This window comes from Cupressus sempervirens, chromosome 11, assembly GCF_028749045.1.
Source record: "Cupressus sempervirens isolate cs-2001-9-10 chromosome 11, ASM2874904v1, whole genome shotgun sequence".
Taxonomy (NCBI): Eukaryota; Viridiplantae; Streptophyta; class Pinopsida; order Cupressales; family Cupressaceae; genus Cupressus; species Cupressus sempervirens.
This window is the reverse complement of record NC_143128.1, coordinates 411,402,698-411,427,504: the sequence shown is the minus strand read 5'-3', so window position 1 is coordinate 411,427,504 and position 24,807 is coordinate 411,402,698. Positions and strand designations below refer to the sequence as shown.

General features: G+C 35.6%; 1 protein-coding gene across 1 annotated transcript in view; it reads right to left on the bottom strand.

The window, feature by feature from the left end:
• Positions 1 to 862: 862 nt before the first annotated feature.
• The window catches only part of LOC149530204 (Transducin/WD40 repeat-like superfamily protein), a 121,058-nt gene continuing 97,113 nt past the window's right edge, over positions 863 to 24,807 (bottom strand). The window contains exons 8-13 of the mRNA XM_089809261.1: positions 6,127 to 6,294; positions 5,740 to 5,795; positions 5,550 to 5,607; positions 1,718 to 1,838; positions 1,510 to 1,620; positions 863 to 1,407 (exon numbers count right to left, since the gene is read on the bottom strand). Coding sequence (XP_089665387.1) covers positions 1,286 to 1,407; positions 1,510 to 1,620; positions 1,718 to 1,838; positions 5,550 to 5,607; positions 5,740 to 5,795; positions 6,127 to 6,294 — 636 coding nt within the window. The 3' untranslated portion in view covers positions 863 to 1,285. The remainder of the gene's footprint in view (positions 1,408 to 1,509; positions 1,621 to 1,717; positions 1,839 to 5,549; positions 5,608 to 5,739; positions 5,796 to 6,126; positions 6,295 to 24,807) is intronic.

Sequence of the window (24,807 nt, the reverse complement as noted above, 5' to 3'; positions counted from 1 at the left end):
CGAAACCCTCAAGTCTGGATTGTTGGGACGCAAACCTCAACAAGTCTTTGGGTGATTGAATTCTGAGATATTGGTAACAGTGAGATCAGAGGAGCAATCGATTTCTTCCTAGACAACTTTGCATTTGTGGGAGACCCATTATTTGTAGCTGAGGAATCGGTATGTGAGGCAACAATCAACATTGGCAGTCTTTCTATTTGAATGCAGAAATCTTATTATTATTCTTGGTACAATTTGAGGCATTTCCAAATTGTCAAGTATTTTCAATAATGAATGTTGTTTATTATATGTAGTTCAAATTTGTTTGTTAGTTATCTTTTATTTTTGCATATATCTTCAAAAATTCAAAAACAATTGAAAAACCAGCAAGAAAACAAAAATTTAAGAATTGAGCAAAGTCTTCCAGAGATGCCAAAGACTCAAATTGTGAAACAAAAAACAATTTCCAAGACCTCCGGTATTGGGGATCTTTCAAAATTATGATACTAAATTATATATTGTGTTATCATTGATCAACTTCCCAAACATAAGAATAGCAAGTCATCTTGGAACTCATATCATCGATGAAGACTTCAAACTAAAAAATGGTGTTGTTTATCTATGCAAATCTCTTGCCAAATCTCCAAAGAAAAATTATTTTCAAATGATATTGACAAAAATTAATTTCACTTGGACGGCAGTGTGATCCTAATCATTAAACTTTGCATATATTTATCAACTAAAAGTCAATAAGTCAGGAAACGTATCTTACAAGTTATTTGTGTCTTACAGATTGTTTGCTTCATCCTTTTCAAGATGGTTAAGAAGAAGCAGATGACGTGATGAAAAGCATTGTCAAGAATTGAAAGTATTGCTAGCACAGTTGTACAGAACAATGAACAGAGATAAATCATTTTCAAAAGATATTGGCTGAATTTTATGTCACTTGGAGCAGTATGATCCTAAAACTTACTAAAATTTATGAACAAAGACTCGATAACTCAGGAAACATATCTTACAGGTGTGTATACTGCAAAACATGGCATTGCTGCAGACTATTTTAGTAAAAAGCATTGTCAAGAATTAAAAGCCATGCTAGTACAGTTGTACAGAAAGAGAAAGAGGATGACCTGGATTTCCTGAAACAATATAACCAAAAAAGTGATTCCAATTTTGGCAAAATAGAAAACGAAGGAATTCTCTTGGTGAACTCAGATCAGACGAAATGACTTTATACACAGTTTTAACCAGCATAGTGTCATACAACTTTTTTTGCAAATGGCTTGGTCAGATAAGAACAGTGATATCAAGCACTTCCATGCATATACAGCAACCCCTCAAAAGATCCAAGCCACAGACCCCAACAAAACTTCTGTTCAAAAGAAGCACCTTCATAGAATTTTTCTTGCTTGGATGACTCCCTTGTATCTGTATCAAAAAGGAAGAGTAAAAGACAAAATCAAGGGAAAAACTCAAATCTAAATCCAAGAGTCTTTTCAGGTTGGAACAAACGAATCAGAAAACCCTTACTTCTGTATTTTGGCCAGCATATTGTAGTAACAGGTGACGAGAAACCAGCTTCCATGTGCAAAAGCTTTCCAGTCTTCACATTCCATAGACGGATGGCACCATCTTCGCCACCTAGTTACATTAAATAAAGTCAAAATCATTATATGATGCTCGGATGTTCCTTTTCCAGAGCTAGAAAACAAACCCATTCCATATAATGTGGACTCACCTGATGCAAGAAGTGTCTCAGTTGGATCCACACCAATTTGTATCATTGTATGTGAATTAACATTCCCCTCATAAGATTGCAAGGCTCCTCTCTCAATCAAGCGGCGATCCCACAGCTTTATCTGTCCACATAAGAAAAGTACTAAAATTATAACGTCCCTACCAATAAAATTTCAACAATTGCCACTCTTTAAGTTCAGTTCAGAGGCATTTCATCAAATGGTGGAACGTTGAAAACCATTCAATATTTCTGAATTAAGGAAACTGCAACTCTTATTTCAAAATATGGGAATATTCACAAACATTTGTCATGCACATATAGGCACGTAAGAAAATAACCTAATAATTGCTTTAAATTTGAAAACTTAGGACTTCATTTGTCAATCATTCGGAAGTGCACACTTTTGTAGAAAATTTAACAAACTGACTACAGTGGAGTGAATATCCAGCAGCAGTGATGGTGTCCCAATAGCTGTGATGTATCGAATTCTTACTTTTCAAACTGCTACTGATAATTTTGTTGCTGTCAAGTGGCTCTCATAAAATTTCTGACTCGCTTTTCTGCGAAATACAATATTCTACTACACCTGTATGCTAATCTGACTGCTCAGTACTCATTGGAGAGACCACTTCCCCATGATTTCTTGTATAAAACTGAGTTAATACAAATCAGGAGAATTTTATGGTGTTATGATTCCCCAAAGGAAAATTTATAATCCCTAAAATATGCCAACAGCCTCTAAAATCCTCCAAAGGCCACAGATTTGTGAAGGCTTTTAAGCCTTTTTAACTTTTGAGATGGAAAAATTCCTCCATAAAAGTAATCACTACCCTCTTTTGAAATAACACCACTGCCTTCACATGAGTGTGGTTAGCCAAAATGGTTAAGTATGGACCATATAAACTACATTAATTTCAATACATAATTTCTGATCTTCACCTTATAACAAATATTTTCTGAAAATTGCAGAGCATGGTAACTTTGCAAGAAAGTATCTTCGCTGATTTCAACACTCTACAAACAGAAATATTTAATTATAGTTTGTCCAACTCTCATCTGTAAAAGAATTCTAGTAGCTATACTTTCAAATAATGCCATAAATAAGCTCCAAACCCACTCAGTATGAAGTGCATAAATTGAAGAAATATTAATATGATACTTGGCAAAAACTTCCTCAATCTTCAAAAATCATGCACGCTGATGAATCATTAAATCCTATAGAAGTTCAACTGATCAACTACGTGACTTTTCATTCCAAAAACTGATTGCCTGGAGGGTTTTCAACTTTTCACCCTTCCACTAATGAAGGAATAATGTTCACGCTCTCCAAACTGGGTTCATATATAATACACCTCTTTAAATACACTTTTTGTGACTTTTTCGTTGCTTTTTTAATTCTTTGAAAGATGCATGTTTTCTCTTTTTATCCTCAAAGCAACCTTGTTTAATTAACTTTATATCCAAACCCTAGAGTCATTTTATAAAATAATTAATTGATTAAAGTAGTGCAAGCTTAGACAATTTATTTAATTTAATTAAAAATTCCCGAGATAATGGCAAAGTTGCAGAAAATAATAAAATACCCCAAACACTAATTCTGACCTGTCATCAATTCCTAAGTGCTACTTTTCTAAGAGTTGTAAAGTGCACCCAAAATGTCAGATCTGCAAACAGATGGTACTATTACACTTCCCTTGGGTCCTGGAACTCTCTACCACTATCAAAATACTTTCCCAGTAACAGTGGTGCTCTCCAAGAAAGTTGGGGGTTTCCAAAGCTGTTGGAACAGATGAGAAAAGGGAAATTAGAGTGATCAATGGATCAAGACAAGGAGAATGGTTAAAATATGTGAATGTCCAAAAAATCCATAACAGGTTAATAAGACTTAAAAAAAATTATAAGACTAGTAAAATTGTAATGGAAGGAGCAATTGAAGAATCTCCAAATTAACAATGGTTCACCACAACTACGATTACTCTCACAATCATCTACAACAAAGTATATGAACCAACCAGAAGAAGTTAGCCTTTCCGCATATATGCCCTTATAACGCTTGCAACTAAAGAAATATACTTGGGGCCCAAGACTTGCCAAAAACTCACCCAAGTTGACTCCCCCCAGAAACTTGGTTTTGCCAAGTCTTGCCGATTGTTTGCAGAGTCTGAGTCTTGTTTCTACGTGAGAAACATAGACAATATTCTTCACAACTTATTCAATGTTCATCAATCTCCAAGAGAACATAAAATGGTCATGAACAAACATTACAACATGTAATACCATCTCAAGTTTCATCTGAGGATAACAATCTACTAAACAGATGATAGATGCTATCTACAATTGAATCATAGTTTATATGTTAACCCAAACACTGAATGAAATACACTAATGCTTCTCTGTGTGTTCAGATGTTTTAAGCAAAGATATGAACTGCTGAATATACCTTTATGTTTCTCTATGTGTTCAGATTATTTAAATAAAGACAATAAACTGCTGAATATACCCCCCAACCACATGGTATCATCAATGGAGTGGTAGTCAAATCCCAAGCCATGTGGACTGCCTCAATGATACCAGAAGACTCTATTAGAATCAAAACCACTGCTATAGATCATAGCACAATACCAGAGTCTGCATGTAGAACATTGTGCGAATAATTCTTAACCCAACATGCAAAGAATACCTATAGACCTGTCATGGATAATAACTACTGAATCACTGATCTATGTGATGGACAAAGGGGAGTAGATCTGCATGCATTCACATATAAAGATTTACCAACCTCCCAAAAGGTAAGAAAATGCACTCCTATGCAAGTACGCATCCAGAACTGAAAACAGACTTTGACGGTGAGCTTGAGAATAACGCCCCCACATCTGTGTTGACATTGTCCTAGAGATTATGACACAAGATACTTGAGAAAGTGACTCACTAAACATAAAAAACAAAACTGCAAAAGCAGGCTGCCCTCATTCTAAGCTCAACTTAAGAGCTAAGTAAAAGTGGAGAGAATCGAAGAATTTCATGTTTCTTCCCACAAAATTCTTAGACTAATTAGAAACTGTTATAAAGTTTTATAAAAAGTGCTTGCATGCAGATGGAGAAGGCAAAAGATGATTGTACAGCTCTTACTCCAAATCTTGGAAGATAGATCATAAACATAAGTAGAATAGCGATCATCAAATCTCAATAGTTTTGAAGCAAAAGGCTACAAAAATATAAAATCCTTCAATTGGAACGTTCTTGAACATATACTCTAAAAATAGGCCAACCAAAATCCATAAGAGGCAGGGATTTGGGTTTAGAAGGACCTAGAGCCTACACTCTTGTTTGATTTTCTGGGGCAGGATCACTAAGTTGACAAATGAAAAGCAAGACTTGAGAGGTATTCTATAGAAGGCAAGAGAAGAAGGCATGGGAAGATTGTGCGACTGATTCTACCTCTTTGTTTCTTTTAAGGGGACAAACCAAGGGCTAGGATGAGTTATAAATTGTGAGCGTATGGAAAATCCATAGTCATAATAGACTGCAGAATAAGGAAACTTGTTGCACATTATTTCATAATCATCCTCGTGTAATCTGTTATAAATAGACCCTCTTTAACTCTATTGTATATATCAATTTAGACTAATTTATTTGCTGTTGCAATAAGTAGAAAGAATGCAGGAAAAACAACATAAGAAACATCAGATTCAAAATTTTGGGCTGTCAACTTTACTACATTGGCTGTGAGGCTGATAGTCACTTTATGCAAACAAGAATTGTGGATTCACCTTTGTTACAATGAACAATGCAAAGATATAAAGGTAGCTAATGAACTCAAATAAATACTTACAGTTCCATTCATCGAGCTAGCAAGTAAATATTTATCATCAGACTGAAGCGCTGCCAAGCTAGAAACAAAGCAACACCAAATGAAAATCTGCATGTAATAATTATTGACGTATATTAAGCCAAAAAAGTCGCAGTGAAAATTATTTCATAATAAACATATATGACAGTTAAGGAAAGTTATAAAAGCATACCTGCATACAGCTGTGGGCATGTCAATTGCATCAGATGGATTTACATTTCCTTTTAGCTGGACAAATTACCAGTCTAAAAAGTGAGAATTGATACTTCAAAAAAAGCATCAAATTCAGAATCATTGAGTTAATTTCTTCTTCATTGCAAGTTAGTAGATAAAAATCATATTTGTTTTGGGAAAAAATGCATCTTTTGAACTGAAATAATTACATTTGTCCAATAATAGGGTTGCAAGAAATGTCTCTGCCTAAGAGTTTCAACAGCTAGTCTTGTGAGTATCAAATGATCATTCTACCAATAAACATAACCATTTTCCTAAATGCAATAAACATCTAAAAAGAAAAATATGCAAATACTTAGTAGATGCATTATGTTTTAATGTGTACCCGAAATTTGCCAGAAAGTGAGTGTGAAGAACTATCATTTGATGAAAAACTGTTCGCAGCATGACGTACTGCATGCCTGTGTATGGTCGCAAACTGTGCCGATTCATTACTTCTTATATCAACAGTGGCAATTACACCATTACGAAATCCACAAAAAACCTGACTGCCCTGTCTTTCACAACATATATTATTGAGCAATCAGATAAAAACCTTCAAAAATAAATACTACATTTATACATAGTACATACTATATACACGTAAACAACTTGTCTGGTTAGGACAAAGGATTTTGGCACTCAGTATGCTTAAATATTTGTGTATGTAAATAAACTATTACAACACAAAAGGACAAAGGAAAACAAATATAATACAGGGAAATCCATAAACAACAAAAGAAAAGTCAAATTACTTGGGAAGTTTATATATAATTACAAATAATATATCACATAATATGGAAAGCTTCTTCAAACTAAGAATTAAATAAAGCAAAATGCAGATTGTACCTTAGTAGAAGGATGATATTACACATTAGAAAATACAGATTTAAATATCTGTAAGAGAAATACAGAGGACATAAAAGTGTCTATGATTAGTTTGAATCACTCAATGGGGTCGTGAAGCATAGATGTGCTCGTACAGAGGGCCACCCTGCTGCCCCAACGTCATTTGGGGTTCAAATACCCTACCATTCTAGCCTAGCAACGATGATAGAATAGTAGGGGGCATAATCTTATCAACTGCAGAATCCAGTGACAGCGCCAAATCTCTCCATGGATTGCTCCTTCCGATCTATTGATCCTTCTTTGTGGAGCATTCATCCTGAACGTGTGTTCATACAAATTTTAACCCAATGTTACTCTTTATAAGCCAAGTATTCAATCCTCAACCATACCAATCGTCATCTAGCAAATCAATTTAAGTAGATTTTAATCAATACTAAGGATAATTACTCCCCAAAGTACTACTTCTGTGTCAAAATCAACTTCGACTTGATCAAGAAGATGGCCAAATTGCATTAAATATTTAATATTGATTGTGTTAGTCCACCAGAAACTTTGGCTTATTACATTTAGTAGATTTATTGTTATCTGATATGATGAGGCCTACTGGCTATTATGATCTCTCCTACAGGATAATGATGCTTCTGCAGCATTCCTTAGCTATCCAAGGCTACAGCTCCTTGTCAGCTCTTCATACAAAATAGAATATATCCATCCTTTTAGGGGAACCTGTAAACCTCTCTTCCTTTTAGAGAGATTGTTGCATTGGACAGAAATTTCTTGTCTTATGATAACTACTAGTCATAGCTTTTTCCAAGATGGGCATTCTATATTTTCTTTTTAACAGATTCAATAAGATGCATAACTGAGAGAGGAACACACAAAACAGAAATGGGTAAGATTAGTTAGAATTGGTCAATGGGTCAGTAAAGCATAGATGGATTTCTATTTGATTGATCAAATACAAACCCATCTATGCTTTACGGACCCATCGACTAATTCTAACTAATCTTTACCCATTTCTAGGCCATGTGATTTCTCTCTTAGATATGTATCAAATACAACCTCTAAATTAAAATTCCCTCTTAAGCCGAGTGCCCCAACTCTCTAGCCTAGCCATTGTCTTTTAGGAAATGGCTCGCAGTAGATTTCAATCCGTACTATAGCGAACTATTCCTCCCCGAGATACTTTCTTGTTAAAAATGAATCTCGCCTGATCAAGAAAATAACCAATATTGCATTAGATACTTAATATTTATAGTTATTGTATACTGCAAGCTTTTTTTCATTACATTTAACACATTTATTGTTATCTTGTATTCTGGGGCATACTGGCTAATATGGTCCCTCCAATAGGTTACTGAGGCTTCTGCAGCACAACTAGAGCTCCTTGTTAGCCTCTCATACAAAATATCCACATCCTTCTAGGGAAATTCATACCACCTCTATTCCATACAGAGAGCCAATTGCTTATTATAGAAATAGCTCACTTATTACCACTAGACCTATATCCCTCTTCCTTACAGAGCGCTCATTGCCTTCAACAGTTTGCAAAAGCCTCATTCTGTATTTTATCTTAAGAAATTCATTAGATATACGTCTGAAAGAAAAATAAAGTAGTTGTAAAAGTGAGTTTGTACTTTACCATTATTGACCAAATGCTTCAAGGCAAGCTGGTTCCAAAACAGAACTGGCCATCATGTTGTAAATCCTTGCAGTACCATCTACCCGAATTCCTCTGCTTAATCTGAGTGCTCTCTCCATACCAATCATCTTCTAGGAAATGGCTGGCGGTAGATTTCAAACCGTACTATGGAGAATTATTCATCCCCAAAGTCCTCCCTCCTTGTCAATATTAACTTGACCTGAAAAAGAAAATGGCCAATGGTGCACTGGGTATTTTATATTTGTCCATTTTGTAGTTGTACACTGCTAACTTTGATTCATTCAACTTAGTAGACTTCTTGTTATCTTCTATGCTGCAGCCTAATGGCTAAGGTGCTCCTTCCTGTAGGTTGTTCAGGATTCTGCAGTTTATGATTTCCTCAGCTATCCAAGGCTGTGGCTCCTTGTTATCCCTTCATTCAAAATATCCTTCTTTTTTAGGAAAATTTTACTTATCTCTCTTTCTTTCAGAGAGCTTAAAGCCTTCGGTAGAAATAGCTGGCTTATGATCACTATGGGATCTAGCATTTTGCAAAATCATCATTCTGCATTTTCATGTCAGTAGATTGATAAGATACTTTGTTATATATTTCCATGTAAATCACTATCAACATTGTGAATCCCATCTCTATTTGAAATACATTTTATACTACCTGTTTGAAAGCAATCAATCCTCACATTTTACAAATACAATATATTTAATAAGAGAGAATAAAAATGAGATTTTAATGCTTGAATTCTGGACTGTAGAATTATTCAATTTATGTTCATGTCACTGATTATAATGCATTGCACAACACATACTAAATAAAGCGTAAGTGTAATGTCCCCTTTTAAGTTTTTTTAGGAAATATGCAATATTTTGTATTTTCTGATTTTGGAAATAAAAGAAGTGAATGCTGAAGGTAAACACTAAACTATGCAAATCACACTCTTACAGTGATCAACAAAAGATATTTCAAAAATGATAGCTACCTGAAAATGAAATAAAATACTGGTAGTTGATGTTGATTATACCTAATGCAGTACTGAGCACAAACAATAATAGATTCAGAATTAAGACAGTATACAGCATATAGCATAAGAAGCCCCTTTATAGCAGCATCTTGTTAATCAGAAACTACTTACCACAATAATATGTATTTATACAAAAGCCTAGAAATGAATAACTAATTCCTAAAGGTATCCAATAAAGTAGTATTTCGGGCTGGGGTTCTGGCTTGCTTGGCAAGAGCTTCCTGGGGTAGGCACAAGGTCGCAACCAATCTCCCCAACTCCAAGGTATGGATAAGGCATGTCAAGCCAGCGTTACTAGTCGTGTTAAAATTTTACAGGATACACTGCGGTTTTTAGGGGAGGCTACCCAGTTCCTGCAGTCTAAAGAAATGAAAAATAAAAGCAGAGATAAAATAGCATCTCAGAATTGTTTCTAATACATAAAAGATAAGAGTAAGTAGACACCATTAAATTTATTAAGTTCTGGAATAAATTTTCCAAGGGTAAATAAATGACATTATCGATAATATATTTCAATAGACACCATGATTATGTCAAGTATGTATGTATGTATATATATATATATATATATATATATATATATATATATATATATCACTTCTCTGCAAAGCAGAAAAAAGCTAAAGAAATTCATTAACCATTGGAAAGATCTGATGTATGTCAGCAAAATGTAGTAGAAAGATAGATTCCACTATTAATAGCAAGATGATAGACCAAAAGACAGCACTTGTTTATTATGAAAATTGACCAGGACATAGCCAACGGTTTGATGAATTTGAGGAATGAATATTTGTGTGGATCTAGAGTGTAGACAACTTTAATTCAGGCACAGCAACACAAATTATGGCAGAGCTGTTGAGGGCATAAAACCTGCCTAATCTGCTGAAAGGAGAACAATATCATGTAGGAACACCTGTGCATATATATAAAATTTCCAAAATAATTCTGCTTTGACATGGCCAAACAATTTGCTTGCAAATATGAACAGAACTACATGTAATAGGCCCAAACATGATCCTCAAGCAAATATGAGATTTGTCATTCCCAAAGACAAGATTGAATTCAAAAGAGTTTTATTCTTAGGATTTTGTCAACAAAGGATTTTCATTTTTTGAATGTATGATTTTGAAATTGAAATTTGAAATATTGTGGACTGAATGATCAGCTTTTCTTCTCATATATGGAGGGCCTCATTTGGACTCCCCTAGTATTCCTCTTTTTCCTATCAAGTGAAAATAAAAACAAGTTCCATAAATAGACGAATAAATAGGCCTCATCATTTCCCATTTAGATGGGCCTTTAATAACACTTTAATTGCCGATACAGGGAATGATTCGGCCCTAAATTATACTTTTTATTGTAATAACTGCACCTTGGTTAGTACTAATGTTTTTCAACAACTACCAAATTAAATGATCAAGCATCTTCCAACTAGCTTAGAAGTGTCAAAATAAAAACTTAACCATAGTTCTGAATCATAGTGAGAACTCCATGCCATCACTTATATTGTTACACTTGAAAATGGTAAGATCCACACATTAGGGTTATCCATAGATCTAGATGACCCTTCCTATGTATAAATCAGAGGTTTCATTATTCTTACACCAATGATAGAGACAAGTTCATCTTTTTCTCTGGAATGGGATCTCTGACCTCGCTGTTGTTAGTTCGGGATTTTTCAGAGTTGCCACTTTTATTTTTCTAGTTCGCCCTTGCTTTCAATTTGTTTATTTTGAACCATTGGTTCTGCCTATTGACAGTTGCAATTTGACGTACAATAAACCCTTTCAGTAATTCATCTGCGAACCTCGTCCTACTATCATTCCTTTGCGCCTATTGTTGACCAAGTCTTATCCCCGGATTTCCTTGTGAATGTATTGATTGAGGCCATGTCCAAAGATTCAAATTTTTCTTAAGAAACTCATGAACCCTATGAACCATTTGCGAATGAAACGAAGTAACCTTGAACCTCTTGTACCAATTGTACCATTTGAACCAAGTTCAAAAGTTCAACGAGTTCATCGTTTCAACTCCTTTTCGATTCTCGTGCAATATCGTTGCTAGGCCCTAGCTTGATGTGACACGAAATCCAAAGAGCAAATGTACTATAGCTGGATGCCTTGTCAAGTCTAACACACTCATGCATGACTTCACTTGTGGAAAGGTAGTAAATAGTTAATGTTTGAATTAAGGCAATCATTAATAATCACGTCGGGATTTAGATTTGAAGGACAAAAGTGAAGATCTAGCACATGCAAAGGCAAAATCATAGTTGGAAAACTCACCAAAGGCAAAACTCGCCAAGCCCCCCAAAAGTTTAATCGGAAAAAACTCAGCGATTTTTAAAAAAACTCAAGAAAACTCGGGAACCTAAAAAAAGGCTGAAATTTAATTAAAAATACACTTTTTTTGCAAAATTTAATGAGAAGATGAATCTAATAAGTTAATTAAAGAGAACACAAAAGAAACAAGCAGAGTTTAGATATATATAAATGCATGGTGGGTACAAAATTGCATTCTCATGTGGAATGCTCATGGCAGGAAGCAAAGTAGTCAATGGTTTCAATCTGTCAAACTAGAAGTAAATACTAAAAGTCTAAATACATCAATACAATCACATCTTCCTCTTTCCAGCTACAGTAGCAAGAAAGCGAGGGGGTCTAGTCCTCGAAGAAGTGCCCCGCACTGGGATAGGGCATGAGCTGCGTGACTGTGAAGTCTGTGAAGTCTGTGGCTGTGCCTCCTCGCTCGACATCCCTATTGGCTAGCTTGACATCCTAGAAGAGGATGTATCTCCTCCTAGATGTGACACTAGTAATGCCTTGTCCTCAAAGCTTGAATCATCATCGTCCTCGTCCTCAATGTCATCCATTGTGAAATGAAAATTTGTTCCAGCATCCCCCTCCATGGCCTGCATCTCCAAATCAGCAATCTCATCCGATGAAAACAACGGACCTGGTCCCTATGCTGTCCAATCAGAATAACGATCTATCTCTTCCAAATCAAGTGGACTAGGTAGTGCTGAATTCTGTGCCCTTTTTATGCGCAACTTAAGATTATAGTGCACATAAACAAGGTCATTAAGCCGTTTTTTAGTCATTCTGTTTATTTTCTTTGTGTGGATGGACTCAAATAAGCTCCAATTGTGCTCACAGTCGGATGCACTACAAGGTTGGCATAGGACTCTAAGAGAAAAATTCTTTAAATTGGGGGTATTGGCACCCCAACTTGCCCACCAAGCATCTGCAAACAAAATATAAAAAGTTATAAAGAAATGAAAAAAGATAATCAGAAAACACAACTTATCAATTTGCAAAAGTTCTAAAGTTTGACGCTTTACCTGGTGCTTGAGTAGATCTTGCTCTCTTTGCTAGCATAGAAGAGAACAAATTACCCTTTGATTCCACATAGACTTGTTCGATCACAACAAGGTCTCTCTCCACTTTATTGGATATTATTCTCTCGATGCATTTAGAGAGACCTTCCATGACCTCTTCGTTAGGATCTGAGTAGGAATCATCAGCCCTAAAACAATTAGAAAATGATATCAAGTCTTACTAGACAACCTTAAAATGTAAAGAAAAATAAAGTCTTAGTAAAATCTCAACTTCAAGGACAATCATAGTACCTGAATTTGGGGTTGAGAAAGTAGCCTGCTCTATGAATGGATTGGTGGAGCATATTGTTCCATCTCCTATCAATTATTTCCCAATTGGGGTCAAATCTGAGTCTATCTACATGATAGTAATTTCTAACAGCCTCTTTGGCCTTATCCATGGCCTCATAAAGACCTCCCTTTGGGGATTGTTGCCCATCACATATGCGCAAGACTCTAACCAAGGGCATAGACATCTACATTTGAAATTTGAAAAATATGAATTAGTTAATAACATAGTAAGTTATGAATTAATAATGTAACTTGAATCAACTAAAAATAATGTTTTGATTCTTGAAGTTACCTCCACAATCTCCTTAGCCTTTGCAAAAAAACTATCATAAAGACATCTATGCCACAGCATCTCCCTCGGGCTTCTTTGAGTAAGATGAAGCAACCCAATCAGCACACACAAACATTTGTTTCAGAACCAATATGTGCTCGAGAATACTTTGCAACGTCAAGTACACCATTGCAAACCTTGTCATAGCAAGTCTCACCAAATCTTTGCCTTTAGTGGTATTTCTAATCAAACTGAGAACCCATGGGTAATTATAGATATATTTGGTGACTCGCCTAGCATCTTCCACAACTGGACTCACCTAATCAAGTTTTCCTATGTCCTCCAAAAGAAGGTCAAGGACATGTGCTACACAAGGTGACCAAAAAAGTGTGGGATGCCTCTCTTAGAGGATTCTACCTAAAAGATTAGTAAAAAATCAATAATTAGTTACATACTTTCCATATTTATATCAAATCTAAATTGAATAGTACCATAGCATTACATTCATGATTCATATTGAACATAAAAAATTTAATTTACCTGCTGCTACATTATCTGTGATGATTTGCACCACATTCTCTACTCCCACCCCCACGACAATATTCTCCAACATTAAAGCCAATGTGTCCGCGTTTTTCACTTTGTTGGATGTGTCAACAGATTTCCAATACACCAAATCATCTTTACAAGCAACCCATAAATTAATAATGGTTCTACTTCTTCCATCTGTCCAGCCATCAGATAAAATGGTGCAGCCATATTTCTTCCACTCTTTCTTTTGGTCTTCTATCAATACTCTTGCCCTACCAACCGCATAGTCAAGCAACCTACAAAATTTAGGTGTAATAAAGTGTTAGTAAAAAATAGGAAATAACAATTAAGATTTAAAATACAACAATGAACTGAAGTGAATCACAATTATTTACAATTACTAAATAGTAAAATACTAACCTTCCACTCAAATCCTTGCGAGTAGACGACTTGTACCCTTTGCCCGATATTGATATTGCATTCACCAAATTCAACCAATAGGGACTATCAGTCGCATACATTGAGATATTGTTGAAAACCCAAAAATCAGCTGTTGCAATATCAATTTGCTCACGTAACTCCTTTAACCATCCAGTGCCCTCTAATGAAAGTTGTATTCTAGGCACAAAATAACTCCCTATCCTTGATGTGGATGGTGATGAAGAACTAGGAAATGTAGAAGAAGTGGAACCGGCAAAAGATGCATTTTGTTTGCGGATCCGTGGGCCACAAAGAGATCCTGATATGTTCTCAAGTGCTTCTTCCTCTTGCATATCAAAAGGAGCTCCTTGAGACTTAGCTATGGCTTCCCTCATAACTAATTTCGCCCTCTCCCTATTCAATTTTTTCTCTTCAGCAATTGCACATAGGGCATTGATGAATCTTTTTTCTTCTTCAGTTACCTTGAGACAAGGATTTGAATCATGTTTCTTTATGCCTGCAAGGTGGTATTTGAAGCGGTTTATGCCTCCAGAAATAAGTTTTTCACATAGAGTGCATATAACCTTCCCAACATCATTTGGAGCTTCATAGGCATACCACCACGCCTTATCTCTTGCATCTCTAGGCCGGGTGCCTATATATCCAGATGGGCATGGTGTTTGTGGCCACTCTTCCTACAGATTTGTCATTTTTTTTAATGCTTAACCACTGTCGTACACATAAATTTATAGAAAAATGAATAAACAAAGTTGGAACAACTAGGGTTTGTTTTTAGAAAATCTTGCATTTTCTTCAAATGATTCAAACAAACACAGACTTAAAATGGTTTTAAATGATTTGAATTCATTTACAAGCAACAACAAAAACAATAAAATATTTTTTAAAACTATAAAAAGTTTTCCAACTACGATAAAAAGAACATACCTTGAAAGAGATTTGTCTTATAAAACCAGTTAGAATCCTCTACAAATCACTCAAATCCGCCTTGAATCACTTGCAATCAGCTAAGAATGCCTCCAAACCTTCTTCTCTCCACACCTCAAGCCTCGAGAGTGCACAAATGAAACAAACGTAGGAAAAAAATGAAAATTTTACCCTATATTGCCGTCACAGCGCGCGGGTTTTTTAATTCTAACAGTCACCGCGAGTTTTAATGAAAAACTCACCGATTAATTAGCAATTTTTTTGCCTGGGTTGAGTTTTCCATTCTTGCGAGTTTTTTCGGGAAAAACTTATCGAGCTTAAAAACTCAGTGAGTCTTTGAAACTCGCTGAGTACTCAACAAGTGTTCCAACTATGGGCAAAATATCATTTAAGTATCTTGCTTTCTATTTAACGATTGACGTCATTTTGTCCCATCACCCTTTTCTCACGACATGTGTAATTCATTGTGCCCTCATAATTAATGCCCTACCTCTATTGCGAAGTGTATATGATGAAAATCTTTTTTTTGCAAAAGGCATAAGTTTCTTCAGTTGGTTTAAGTGTTAGCAGCGGAAGTTTGAGGAAGGAGAATCAACTTTCGTAGTTGTCATAGTCGCTACTCTTCAGGTAACTCTTGTGTTCTCTGACTCTTTTTCTATGTTCCTCGGGGATGCGTACTCAGCGTTTCAAGGATGAGGGCATCCCGAGGATGGGGGGACGGCTATGGGATGTCCCCCATCCGTCCCCAAAAAGTGAAAAAATGTAGGGGACGCCTCGGAAACTTGGAGACGCCAGAGGGAAAAAAGGGGGATAGGCAGCTGTACCCAGTACGGAAAGGGGACGTCTGGACGTCCCCTTTTTGTACTGGGTACAGCTGGCTGTCCCCCTTTTTTGCTTGCATAAAATTTAAAAAGTTTAACATAAAAAAATATTTTAACGCCTCCAACTTGGTCGGCGAGGTTGGCCCCACCCCTCCTGTAACAACCGGATTTTCCAAGTCTAAACTAACATTTAACATAAGCAAGAATACAGTTATAACCTCGATTTTCGAAGCAAGACAGATATATCATTTAGGTTCGTGTGAATAAGATTTACCGTTAAATTCAGTTAAACAAAATTTCTTAATTAAATACTTGAAATATCATTAAAAGAAATTATTTCAGAAGTTGAAACCACATACCTCGGAAAACTGAAATTGAAAATCAACTAAGGATGCTTCTACAACCACCCGGATTAGTCCACAAATACACTATAACAATTTCATATCTCAACTATCATCTAAAAACCGCTATCTTAAAAATCATATGATGATTAAACTAAAAACCACTATAATTTAAATTAGGGCATCACATATCATTATACCAATTAGGGCATCAATTACCACAGATTCAATTTAGGGCTTCCATTACCACTGTATCCTTTAAGGTTCCAACTGTCGTACAATCAATTAGGGCTTCGGATTTCTTTTCCTTCCGATTACTTATCTATGATAGTAACTCAAGATTAGAAATATACTTATATTCGATATTCATATAAATGAAAAATAATCCACGATTCTAAAACTTGTATCTAGGTGTAAATAACAATATCAACAAACTAACTCAATTTAATCTTACCTCCTCATAAATGCAAATGATAATACATGTTTCCAATAACAGTTGAATGCATAGCTTATCTTTGTCTGACACATATCCGACATCTTGAGAGAGGTGAAACATTGTCAGGGGCTTTAGCACCTAACCGCAAACCACAACTTATCCCCACACAATCTCTAACGAGAAAGGCCCTCCCTACCCGGAATTGACAGGGGTCATCTTGCCATCTACTAGGCTTCCTGATAATTTAACTCACCACACGACTTGGTAGCAGGAGATCACAGTAACAGGATTGTGCATGAGCTATTAATTAATTCATATTAAATGGTAAGTATTGAAATGTCATAAATGATACTGGTTCATATTATTACAGATTTCTCTCTTTCACCTCATCACCCTTTTTCTTGGCCTCACAGTCGGGTGAGTTCCAGGTGTTAGGAATTCTCAGATTAATTGATATTGCCAACTATACATGCATCCAGCCTTTCACAAACTATGATCATATAATTATGTTCTTTAAAGATCTCCAAATAGAATGTCTAATTAATTAAATCCACCTCTTCATCACATAGCTTGGTAAGTTTCCATGGTGTTTGGATTTATGATAATGCTTTTATCTTTGTATGATATGAATGAATGTATTACATTAATTGCTCCCAGCTTTCATTGTATTTTGATCTCTTTTATGCATGGTTAAAACATTCTTATGAATTAAGAAACATCTATTATATAAGACTGTTTCCAATAACTAGAAATCTTTTACTGTCCACCATGATTCAGTCTATGATTAGAAGAAAAGTTTTCCTGAAGAATGCATTACATATTTCTAATCTCCATTGGCCTAATGATCTATCATACTATGATCACCTGGTTATCACTTACCATGTTCTAGGAAAATTAAAAAGAGAATTCAATCTACAGTATCAACAATACGTCAACGAAAGGGGCAGATGTATATACATATTATGATCATTTGTAATGGTTGGGTCTACATGTACCTTGTTATGTAAAGAGCTCATTATTGTTCAACGTTACCCCAACATATCCTTGGCTTGGATTTCTTTGCTTAAGTCTAATGATTCTGCCAAAATGAACGTGTTGCAAGTAGCATAACCTTTCAAATGCATAGAACTGATAGAGATAGGTAACCCTTGGACAGTAGTCTTCGATTTCATTGGCAACACTCAGAATAGGCAAAATCGAAAGCAAGAGAAGATGTAATTACTTAAAAACCGATGTATCTGGAAGACACGAAGATGGACTACAATCAAACATCCCCAACAAGCCTCTAAGATTAACATTCATCCACCGAAATACTGGACTGTGTAGAACACTCAGAATAGGCAACACTCAGAACGTATTGCAAGTAGCATAACCTTTCAAATGCATAGAACTGACAGAGATAGGTAACCCTTGGACAGTAGTCTTCGATTTCATTGGCAACACTCAGAATAGGCAAAATCGAAAGCAAGAGAAGATGTAATTACTTAAAAACCGATGTATCTGGAAGACACGAAGATGGACTACAATCAAACATCCCCAACAAGCCTCTAAGATTAACATTCATCCACCGAAATACTTGGAAAGAACCGGACAGTCACGCACAAACAAGTAAATGGTAAAGTACGACATTCACAAGACAACATGGGACAACTCAAAAATTCTCATTCTACACAAATCAAGCCAGGCATAGAATAAATTTGTGAGAAAAACCCAGACACTCGATCTGCATAAAATACAATGATGCACACAACATAATCATCGGAAAATCTCAATAGCTCAAAGTAAAATCATTTTCGATTGAAAGGGTATCTACTTGAAACGTTATGGACATGATGCTCATTATATAGATCCAAGACTGGTTTAAGAGTACATCGTTGGTGGAAGACATATTGCAAACGAAAGAAAATACAAAAATACACCCGCTTTCCCAACATTGATAACGTAAATATTATCTGAGTTCTCTATTCCGCATAGACACCACCGATAGAAAAGAAGAAGCTTGGGGTATGATAAAGAAAACCGATTCTTTTAAAAAAATCTGAAGTTTCAAAAACAAAAGATTTCTCTTCTCATTCACGACTTTCATAAGGTGACTTCTTGGCTTCTGCAGGTTCAAAATTATAAACTATTCGAATTCCCCAAAAGTTTAAATGAATTAAAAACAGAAATTCTATTAAGCATGCCAACAATAATCTCTTAAAAGCAAGAATAATAAAGAAGAGAATAGAATTAGAAAATTAATTTTCGAAGATTATAATAATATAAATATTATAATCCAAACATTATTATAAAATTCAACTTTTAAATTATTAAATGATAATGGTGCCAAATCATAGTTATATTTAAATGAAAATTTATAAACAATTATTAAAAATACTACGACAAAAGATAATTTAAAACCCTTTAAGATACATTTTATATTTTAACTCATTTATTTTATTTAAATTATTTATTTAAATAACTCATGCAATTCCACAAGTGTATCATGTTTCAAATCGCTAGGTCCTTTATCCGTCTGTCAGTGATGGTGATGCCCTACCTAATTCTTTTTTGACAATGCTTCAACCCCTTCGACATGCTCCTTGCAAGGAATTTCTTTGTAATTAAATTATAAATTATAAATAATCATATGATTTAACCTTTCATCTTAATTCCATGACTTTCGCGATTAACGATCAACTAACATGTCATCTTCACTTGAAATCATAACGACTAACTATCTTACCATTTCGCCAAATTATATCAAATTAAACTGCCAACTGACTTCATGTGAACCTCAACGTCTATATTTCAAGCTAGGTCAAAAATTGGGATGTAACACCTCCAAATGCTAAAAGGCAGTAGAGGCAAAATAGGAGCAGCAGGCTGCTTCATTTTTCTATGTTTTGTATTTTATGTTGAATATGAACATGATTATGATACATTAATACTTATTACTTTATGGCAGCCCTCTACCCTTTGGGCCTATAGCTTTGGGCATATTTTGATTTTGATTTTCAGATTTATCATGTTTATCATTATGACATTATTATATTGACAATTGACAATTGTTAATGTTCAGTGTTCAGTGTTCACTGATATTGATATGCATTTTGACAATTGGGTACTAAAATCAAATATTATTTCCTAGATGGCATTCAAATGATGTACGTTATGGTTCTATAATGTTTAAATGACATGCTCATATGAATGACATGTATATTTGCAAATTTCAATGTATATTTTAAAATTTTCCTATATATATAGCCGTCCCTGTTTGCCGTCCCCCCCCTCCCCTCGGTCCCCAAAATTGCCAAAAAAATTTGTCGTCCCGAAAACCCGCCCCGCCATCCTCGTACCGGAAACTCGAGGGAACATAGCTCTTTTTCTTTCACCTGTTAGCAGAAAAGATTGTGACTACTTCGATTTTCAAGCAACGAGAAGAATTCTAAATCATGAGGTCCACATTGCATATATTCAGGAATTCAAATACAGACCTTTTAGGAGTTGATCTAGGGAGAGTAACAAAAAGGTTATGTGAGAAACTTTCAGAATCCTTTTCTACTGAAGTCTTGGATACCAATTTCCTTAGGGCCTCCACCTTCCCGTCAACATATCTATGTCCGAAATTCATTCAGGAATGCATCCAAATCTATGATATGCCTAGCGGAACTATTTTGAAAAGGGATAGAACTGTATTGCTGAGCATCACTAGGGAAACCATGTCCAAGTTATTTCACCTTGAAGAACAAGAGTTCGCCGATTTGACTCTTGCATTATCATTGGCTAGATTTTCAAAAAAGTCTAACGTCTATAGAAATACCATTGCAAAGAGTTGGACTAAAGCATCTTACAAAGGTGGCTCTAGGTTACCCAAAACACTCAAGAAAGGCCAAATGACCTCACAAGTTCATGATGTAATGGTCTTGTTGCACGGGATTTGTGACTCTCTAGATGTGTCTCCATTTGATGAATGGATGTACTTTTACATTCAAATAGTGTTGAAAGGGTCTCAATTCTTAGACTAGGCTGAATTGATTGTTAAATCTCTGAAAAATCAGCTCAAGGGAGCTTTAAACATGAAGAAAGATTTCTATATGTCTTCATATCTAACGTATATGTTGGTCAGTACTCAGGACTTGCAATATCTACCCCATGAACCTTGGACAGAAAATATTATTATATATGATTACTACCCTGTGTTGCATAAAGATAAAGCCTTGGGAAACTTCAAGAAAGTTCATGATATTTTCTCAAGGAAATTGTGTTTTGAGATGAAGGGTACTCCTGATCATAGATTCTCTCATGAATCTCGGAAGTTTGTTCAATCTATTGGTAGCATATATATTCAATTTCCTAGATTCACTTATGTGAGGATAGCTGGTTTTGATGAGGAACCCTTATGACTCCCCAGATTTGCTCTTGATTGTTTTATCTTGGCAGAGGTGTCTCGGCAATTGATTTCAGTCATAAACAAGTTTACTACTGATGAAGCTTTTGATATCATCTTCCCACTCAAGCTAAGCAAATTAACCTGCTTAAGTATGGAAGACGCTACATGTATAAGTTCAGACTTGGTAAATTTTCATCTTGGTTCCTATCATGCTAGACAACATTTTGATAGCAAAGGGATAGCTCATAGATATTCGTAGTCATAGATATTTGCAAGTGGCCAATAGATATTCGTAGTCATAAAAAAAATTATCCAAAGAAACCATGGAACTTATTGTGCCTATTACCACAACAATAGGCCACTTACATTCTCTAAGATACTACCACTTACTTTAAAATATAAGCTCTCTCTACTGATGCAAGAGCATCTAGCTTGGATTTTGCGGACCTTATGGTTTGCGCGGTTGCGGGTGTGTTCGAGGCATATTGGCGGACCTTATCCTATGTGCGCATAATGATTGGGCTTGAGGGTTTATTTAATGTAATTTGCTAGGATCACTTGTAGCTTGGTTTAGTATAAGTAGAGGGTCTTGTGATGTCTAGAGTCATTATTCAATTCAACATGGAGTAGCTGAGAGGAGCAAAGTTTAGTAGAGCTAGTAGCTAGTGTGGTTTGGGAAAACAGGAAGGTATATTGGTGGTTTGCGAACACAAGTTTACATTCTTCTTGGGGTTTTCTACTAGAATTGTGGATCTAGGCTAGCTAGGAGTTGGATCTCGCGAGGTCTTGCAGAGCTATTATTGTAATTGCTTTGTATTTGGACATAACCTAGAAGGCCTTACAGCCACGCGTATTGGATGTAAATCTTATGATTTTGTTAAGAGAATTGGCATTGTTGTGGATCAAAATATCCGTGTTATTGTTTATATTCCATTGTGTGGTTATGTGCTGGGAGCTAGGACATCTCCTTTGGGGATTCCCCTTCCTTTTACTGCATCAAGTGGTATCAAAGTGAAGACTGGAGCTGGTTGATCTTGTGGTGCTCGTTGATCTTGTGGATTTGTTGCTTTGGGTTTGCGAAAATCTTGGAAGATGTCTCCGAGAAGATTGGACCCTGGTATGTGATGGAGCCTAATCTTTTGCAAGATTTAGAACCTCGTTTTATGATAATGTTGGAGATTCAAGATGGAGAGATAATCATGATAGAACATTGTCATTGATGTCAAGAAGGCAGGTTTTGATCTACATGATATCTATGATGATAGTTTTACTAAGCACACCAATATTGATGCAACCATAATTTAAGTTTTCAATGACTGTAACCAGTAGAAGAAAAATGCACGTTCTAATTTTCCTGATATCTGTGGTAGTAAGTTTACAGAGGATATGAACTAATAGGATTTATGCATATAGCTAATTCACAAAAACAAGTAGAGAATGTTGGGCAATATCCAGTTTGACTAAACAAACACAAAGTTATGCATACAACAGATTATACATCAATATATTGTCACAGACTTATACATAGAAGCAGTGTCGGTTAAAGAATGAGGACTCTCCAAATGTTAATGGAAGGGTCATAGGCAGGTGAATTGCTGGCAAATGAACAAAAGGACCTCTATTTAGACTCTATTGTTCAAGCAAAAGAAGAATTGTCTTTGCTCTTGTTTCTCTGCTCTGTTCTTGACCTGCAAAGATGATACTGGTTCTTTTTCATTGGAGCTCATACATCATATGTCTCTCATTTTATGTTTGATCAGTGTCTTTATTGTTTCCCAGCTGCTCTATTACTGATTCATATTGTGCTCGAGTTGTGTTTCTTTTATGCTGGTACTGTTCCACATCGTGGTCAAGGTGGCTCATGTTTAATGACTGATGTGGACATAATTGGATGCTGTTGGTTCACTTTTCCGGAAATGTATTGATGTCATTGGCTACAATGATAAATTTTGTCTGTTAGTGTGCCCGTTGGAAGCAGAAGTCAGCAAGACATATACTGAGGACCCAGTGACAGTACTGAACTACTGAAGACTGTCATCTATTGATGATGAGCAGAGCCATTGTATCACTCATTATTCTAAGGCCCCTTGAGGAATGACAAGTGAATAGGAACATATGCCATGTAAAGAGGAATTCAGAGGACTGTATTAAGAACCAACTGGAGTGAGTCTGTACAAAACACACAATCAGCAAAATGAGCGGGGACTCTCCAGCAGTGATAAATGCACAATATCTTCATGAGGGGAAGCGCTTCACATACAAACAATCATGACTATCCGAGTGAGAGTAGCCATTGAGAAGTGACACGGATTCAGACTGTGCCGTGTCTGTGTCCCAATGTCAAACAAGATAATATAAAAGAGCAATACATCATAAGTCACAGGAACAACCTCAGCCCGGAGATTCGAAATTGAAACTAAAGCACACACGAAGAGGACCTTCATTCCTGCACAGGCGCTCAAAGCATCCGCTGAAGGCTGTTGCCAAACTTAGTAGAGCAGGCTCAGAACAGAAACGTCAATGGGCTCTATTACCATGTCCCTGGCTGTGGAAGAAGACGCCCAGTCGACATGAGTCGCTATTGAGTTTAGTACATGCACATCAAACCGACGGCACTCCCTTGTTACTAGAAGCCAAACCTTCGAAACTCACAGATGCCGTGAAGAAAAGATCAAAATAATTTAGCGAATAACGACCACAGCCACCGTAGAAGTTTAGCACATCAGTAAATCGATCGGTGATTAAGATTAGGGAAAATAGTAAAATGGCAAAGGGAAACACGATGTGCTGTGAGAAGAATGAATAAATTAATAATAAACACCAAACATAGGGAGCTTTGACGGGATCTTCGTCAAGTTACTAATAAAGTCCAAAGTCAAAAATATATGATACATAAAAGAGAGAGATATTAAAAAGATTGAAGTCAATTATGATTAAAGCAATTATGTTATGAGAAGCCGCGATTTATTTTTGAAGACAATCTTTTAAAGTTTGAGACGTCGTGAACTTAGAATAAGAAGTGAAGATATACTTCAGAAGGACATATTCGACATTCACATATTCTGAAGAGAAAGTATTTTATATTTATATGTATGGAGGAATAATGAGTTTCAATATGAATTCATTTATTTTATTTTAATAATAATAAAATAAACAGCCCCTTCTTTATTCTGACTATAGGCATGGAGATTTAAACTCCAGATGGTTCATCCTTCATAATCATTTTTTGAATTCTATATACAATCTAAATATCAGATAAGTGTACACGGTCATTTAGCATCTTGAATGTGATCATCGCAAATATTGTGAAATATCAAATTGTTTCTGTATCGATGTCCAGTTTGTCTCTATACCAGAGGAGTTAAAGTTCAATCCAGACAAATTTAAAATTGTATAAATATTTGATATGTCACATCTTGATTATTTAATTGTTGGCAGTATAAGTGCATAGAACATTATAAAGTTGTACGTGAAAATCTTCACTAAAGTTGACTCTATTGCCTGAATGAACAAAGGCACTAGTCTTCTTATCTTATTATTCAAGTCTGAAAATCTATATCTTCCTTCCTACAAGCATCAAATCCATTATTGAAAACCTTACATAAAACATTTAATGTAAGCATTTAGCATTCAAATTCATATTGATCGAGTTCAAGGATTTTGCTAGCCGAAGAACTCGCAAAGTTTAAATTCGC